At 40.7% G+C, this 6,000-nt stretch overlaps 1 protein-coding gene across 1 annotated transcript in view; it reads right to left on the reverse strand.

Moving 5' to 3' along the window:
• IL1RAPL2 (interleukin 1 receptor accessory protein-like 2) overlaps positions 1–5,110 on the reverse strand; it is a 387,096-nt gene extending 381,986 nt beyond the window's left edge. Inside the window, exon 1 of the mRNA XM_010568937.1 lies at positions 5,029–5,110. Coding sequence (XP_010567239.1) covers positions 5,029–5,110 — 82 coding nt within the window. The remainder of the gene's footprint in view (positions 1–5,028) is intronic.
• Positions 5,111–6,000: the final 890 nt, after the last annotated feature.

The raw sequence follows: 6,000 nt of genomic DNA on the forward strand, positions 1-6,000 counted from the left end.
TTTTTAATTGGTTTTATATTCCCTGCTATGATTATTCAAAGCACTATATACAAAGAGCTTGGGAAAAGAAGTCACTTAATCAGATTAAAAGGAAATCACCTACCAGCTGGGAACCTAGCAGCTCCCACATCCTCAATTTATTTGTATAACCTCCACCTGTAAAATACCCTTTCTAGGATATTGCTAAGGCTGCGGTCCCAGCGTTAGCTATTTGCTCAGTTTTACTTCTTAAAGCAGGCAAAAAAGGATGACCTGCAGCTTTCAAAAAAGCTTCTTAATATTAAGCAATGCCTGTGAAACTTAAGTCAACATTACATTCACACAGATGCTTGAGGCAAACTGTTCTGTTCCCACCACAAACAGCAATCATTACTCTGTAGACATGACAGATTTCTTCTGGAGCATCTGGAATTTGCTGCCTGTAAAGAAGTATCTGACTGGCATAATTAAATTAGCTCACCCATTTTAATTATTTTGGCACCACATCTCAAGTGAGAAGCAGCCAAACAAATCTGTCTTGCTACAAGCTTCTGCGTCATTTTTGCAACATTGCAAGGTACTCTAAAACCTACCTGAAGCCCTCACATGCATTCCTGCCTGTCTTCTCCAAATGGAAGTATGGACATCTCTGGGATCCCAACATAAGACAGATATGGACCTGCTTGAGCAGGTCCAGAGGAGGGCCACGAAGATGATCAGGGGGTTGGAGCACCTCCCCTGTGAGGATAGGCTGAGAGAGTTGGGGTTGTTTAGCCTAGAGAAGAGAAGGCTCCGGGGAGACCTTATAGCAGCCTTCCAGTACCTAAAGGGGGCCTACAAGAAAGCTGGAGAGGGACTCTTTATCAGGGGGTGTAGTGATAGGACAAGGGGTAACGGTTATAAACTGAAAGAGGGTAGATTTAGATTAAATGTAAGGAAGTTCTTTACTGTGAGGGTGGTGAGTCACTGGAACAGGTTGCCCAGGGAAGCTGTGGATGCCCCATTGTCATGGTTTAACCCCAGCTGGTAACTAAGCACCACAAAGCCACTCACTCACTCCTCCATACCCAGTGGGATGGAGGACAGAATTGGAAGGGAAAAAAAAACCAAACCAAACAAAACAAAAAAACAAACTCGTGGGTTGAGATAAGAACAGTGTAGTAGAACAGAAAGGAAGAAACTAATAATGATAATAACAGCAATAATAAAATGACAATAATAATAAAAGGATTGGAATATTCAAAACAAGTGATGCACAATGCAATGGCTCACCACTCACTGACCGATGCCGTTAGTTCCCAAGCAGCGATCCCCACCTCCCCCAGGCCAACTCCCCCCAGTTCATATACTGGACATGATGTCACATGGTATGGAATACCCCTTTGGCCAGTTGGGGTCAAGCTGTCCTGGCTGTGTCCCCTCCCAACTTCTTGTGCCCCTCCAGCCTTCTTGCTGGCTGGGCATGAGAAGCTGAAAAATCCCTCACCTAGCATAAACACTACTTAGCAGCAACTGAAAACATCAGTGTGTTATCAACATTCTTCTCATACTGAACCCAAAATATAACACTATACCAGCTACTAGAAAGAAAATTAACTCTATCTCAGCTGAAACCAGGACACCCATCCCTGGAAGTGTTCAAGGCCAGGTTGGATGGGGCTCTGAGCAACCTGGTCTAGTGGAAGGTGTCCTGGCCCATGACATGGGGGTTGGAACTAGGTGATCTTGAAAGTCCCTTCCAACTCAGACCATTCTACGATTCTATGACACCTGAATCTCTAACAAAGGGCAAGTAAAGGACATGAGACAAATCTCTTCAAGTTCTGTTTTTCTCTTCCCTTCCATAAGAACTGTTTCTTCAGCAAACTTTAATTCTATGCTTGCAACTGGAGCACCATTTCACCACCTTCTGTTTGACACCTTAGATCCTCCACTCTTGAGCTCTCTTTAATGACTCTTGCCTGTTGTCCAGCCCCTGTGTACTGTCTGCATTTGCTGTCTGGAGTTCTCATCCTCAACTTTCTCCCCTCGGGTTTCCATTCCTTAACTTCAAAGGAGTATTTTCCCACCAGCCTTGGAAGATAGTTCCTAGCCAAACCCCTGTTCTCTTTAAGGCAACTTCAGTTTCACTGATAACAGCCTTCTGGACATTCTGCCCCTCTCTTGACTGCCTCCGGTTTAGTGATGCCTTTGCATTACCTGAAGACAACACCGCACTTTCTCATTACTCCACCCCAAGTTCTCTTCAACTCAGCTCTCTTTAGATTCTCCCTACCCCTTACACGGGATATAATCTATTATGTGATATTACACACATGCTAGTCAACTTCATAATTGCCCTTGTACTTAACACTAATCACAATTCCGGCCATTCATGCAATAATTCTACATATTGCTTGGAAAAATGCCAGTCTACATAAGTCAGCAATGACACTGATACCCTGATTTTGCTGGTTTTTTGCCCTAGTAGCCCAAATCTGTCTTCATCACTAGTGTCAGCACTTTCCATGCACTGCTTCACACAGCTCTACATAACTGTCTCCACAATTTCCTTTCCCCTCTTAAGGATGCTCACCAGCTTAGACGTCCCCATACCAATAGCCAGCAAGACCCAAGACTACAACATCCATCCAGAACATTGCTGCAGAGATCCTGTCTGCAGGGTGTCATTTGGGCACCCCATCCACTCCCCCCACCCCGGCTCTCACCTGCAGCTAAAACAGTCTTCCTGCTTTCAGAGATGCTGCTGTTTACACTGCAGTGCAGCTGCCCACAAATAACCATTAAATTACTTTCCCCTTCCCACTCTTCTTTATCAAGACACCAGTAAAAAGAAAAAAGACCCTGAACTACAGCACCAGCATGCTATAGCTACTGCCACCCTACCAAGCAACATGGTCTCATTGTTTCCTCATGCATTTGCCTGGCCGCATCCATCCGCTATCTCCCATCTTCTACTTCAACAACAATACAAATAGTTAAAGTTCAGAAGCCTCTGGAGCATCTGTCCCTCCACAACATATAACATTTAGTGAAGCCCCAAGCAATCAAATAACAGTCCTTCATATCTAAAGACCCCTTTCAGAAAGGGAGTCAAATTATCAATTTTGCTCTAAAGTGCTGAAATCACAGATACAGAAAATGTATTTCACACACAATGTAGTGGAAAAAGAAGAAGAAAAAAAAAAAGAAATCAATAGTTTGCTCCACATAGCAACCTAAAAATCAGCACATATGACAGAATGAGTATTGAAGGTGAAAACCAACTACATGATCATGTACTTGCAAAGAAACTATAATTTTACTTTACATGCATTTTTCCCCTTCATCTTATACTCAACCTGTACCAACTCAATCAAATGAAAAGAACCAGCTATTCACCAGTAGGTTATATTTAGCAATAGACAGTCTAACACATTAAAGCATTTTTCCCACCAGTACTCAACCTGAATTGATACTGTCAACAGCTGCCAATAACATAAGACATTCGGTAGAGTGAAAGAAAGCAAATAAAAACCCAAAACACTAAAATCTAATTAAAGGTAAACTACCAGCTGAATGATTCTATAACCACAGGCATGTTACTTCTACAGATGTGTACTTCTGATAAAAGAAATGCAAAGGCCCTTCCTTGCAGCCAGGTGGTGTTGCATGGCATCAGTGAATCAAGGCGGCTCAATTATACAGATTATGGATCTCACAGGGGTTCCCATCCAGGCCAGTAATAGCAGTTTTGAAAAACAGGAACACCATTGCCCTTAGCAAAGTTTAGATCAAGTTCCACTGTAGACAAACCCGATATCCATGACTGCGCAAACAGGGCTCAGGGCACAATAACCACAACAAAAGGCTATAGACTGGTTCGATTTAGCAACATCCATTTACACTTTCTAGCCCAGCAGAAAGAATTCAGCCTAGCATCTGGTGGTTCCCAGAGTAACGCTTCCTAGCCTGGGATGTGACATCCAGTTCTTTATAATAGATGGACCAATAACTTTTCTCCTCCATTCTCAAGAAATGCAGAAATTAAACTTAAAACTAGCCACAACAACTAAAAGCGTTGGCATTGCTAAAGTGTTGGCTGAAGACATTGAAAACAGTAAGATCAATGGAAGCCCTCACACTTGCATGTATAGCACACAACTAGTGGGAAAAAAAATGAGTAAGTTAACATGCAAGTTTAAAAGTACAACATTTATCCTGCATCAGTTACCTGTCCCCGTACACACGGCTCTAGCAGACTAACACCACTATGTAACACTGCAGCTAACCTACTTGTCTGCCCAATGTCCTTCCAAACTCACAGCTTACGTGAGAAAGGCAAACAGTCTCATTAAGTCATTCCCTTTGAGGGGGGAGAGCTGCATGGACTAGAAGTCACTTCAGGCTCCAGTATAGATGAAACATTATCCAGATCAACAGTCTATCCTGGAAGGAGATACTCTAATGCTTCTTTGAAGTGTTCTGTTGCTATTAGTAGGTTTCAAAAGGTTTATGTTGGTAAACATAAACCAACTCCCACTCCCTTCCACTGCCAGAAGAATCAGATATTATCTACCCAGGAAAACTCTTCCCAGTTAACCCTATATAAGATCACACATATGGCTGGCATGACTTTTTGTAAGATGTCCTTCCAACATACAAAGAAATCATCCAGACTTAAAAGTCACCACAAACCACATTCACAGTTAAGAAAATCTCTTAGTATAAGAAAAAGATTGGCTACTAAAACAATGCCAGTCATTATTACCTTTGTGGGTTTTCAACCAGATCAACCTTTTCTTTTTCATTTTTTTTAAATTGGGGCTGGGGAGGGTAATAAAAGAAAACATAAGGACACTTTCAAATAGCTTAAAGTCACATCAACAGAACTCTATAGTGAGAAAATTCATCACGTAACATCTGGTAAGCAAACCATATTGGTTATGACTTTTTTTTTTTTTTAAGAGAACAAGTATATATGCAAAGCAAAAAGCAGCCACCTAAAATGCTTGATTGCATGAGCACTAGGTCCAGATTCAAAAGTAAAAATATTTTTCTGTGACTTACCAGAATTTCTCTTTGACACGAGCTTCAAATTCATGCTGACTACAGTACAGATCACAAGAACCAAGAGAACAAGAGGCTTCATCTTTCACTTTCTGTGACAGCTGAAATGCAAACATAGTATGAAGTCTGAATCACAGCTCTTCACTACAACAAAGCAGCAGCTACAGTTAAACATTTCTGAAAGAACCATTACAGAGCAATGGCTTAATCTAGTGACTTCTGGGTTTATTTTTATGCAGAGGTAGGAAAACACAATGGTTCAAAGTAACTGTCTGTGAATAATTTATCTCTGACTATCACACACAAGAGTTGGGTTTTTTTAAATGACACTTTGAAAATATTATTTTGCTTAAAAAAAACGCAAGACTTAACTATTTATTTGAAATAGTATGGGTCTAATCTGGCAGACTTTTGTATGTTATTTAAGGGGGAGACCCTGATGGTCATAAATAGTTTTGTCTCATGCAAACAGGCCACACGCTTAATAAACCTTCACAGTGTTCAGGAAAAGCTAAAGAATAGGTTATTCATGCAATTTCTCTTAGCAACCTTATTTTCCCACTGGTGACCTTGTAAAAGCTCTTAGAATAAATTAATGCTATTTCAGACATTTCTCCTATAAAATGAGGTAAAGACTGGTGAACAAAATTCAGAAATCAATGAACGCAGGTCTCAGGATTCTCATTAAAAAGGTAAAATTTGTCTCTCCTGTAAACTTTGCTACCTACTTTATATCACATACATTTTAAAAAAAAAAGAAAAAATCTAGTTTAACATTGTATTTTTAATTTTATGTAATCACTGGAACTAATTCTGTTTACAAGTCCGAGGCCATTCAAGAAAACATAGCAAGAGCAAACTGAGGCTCCTTATCTGCACTTAAAAACAGGTAGAACGAATCTGAACTCAGCAAAGCCCATCCCTCTATATACCTATATCTCTCTCTCAATGAAAGAGAGAGATATGCTTAAT

This window comes from Haliaeetus leucocephalus, unplaced genomic scaffold (assembly GCF_000737465.1).
Source record: "Haliaeetus leucocephalus isolate CR32 unplaced genomic scaffold, Haliaeetus_leucocephalus-4.0 Scaffold262, whole genome shotgun sequence".
NCBI lineage: Eukaryota > Metazoa > Chordata > Aves > Accipitriformes > Accipitridae > Haliaeetus > Haliaeetus leucocephalus.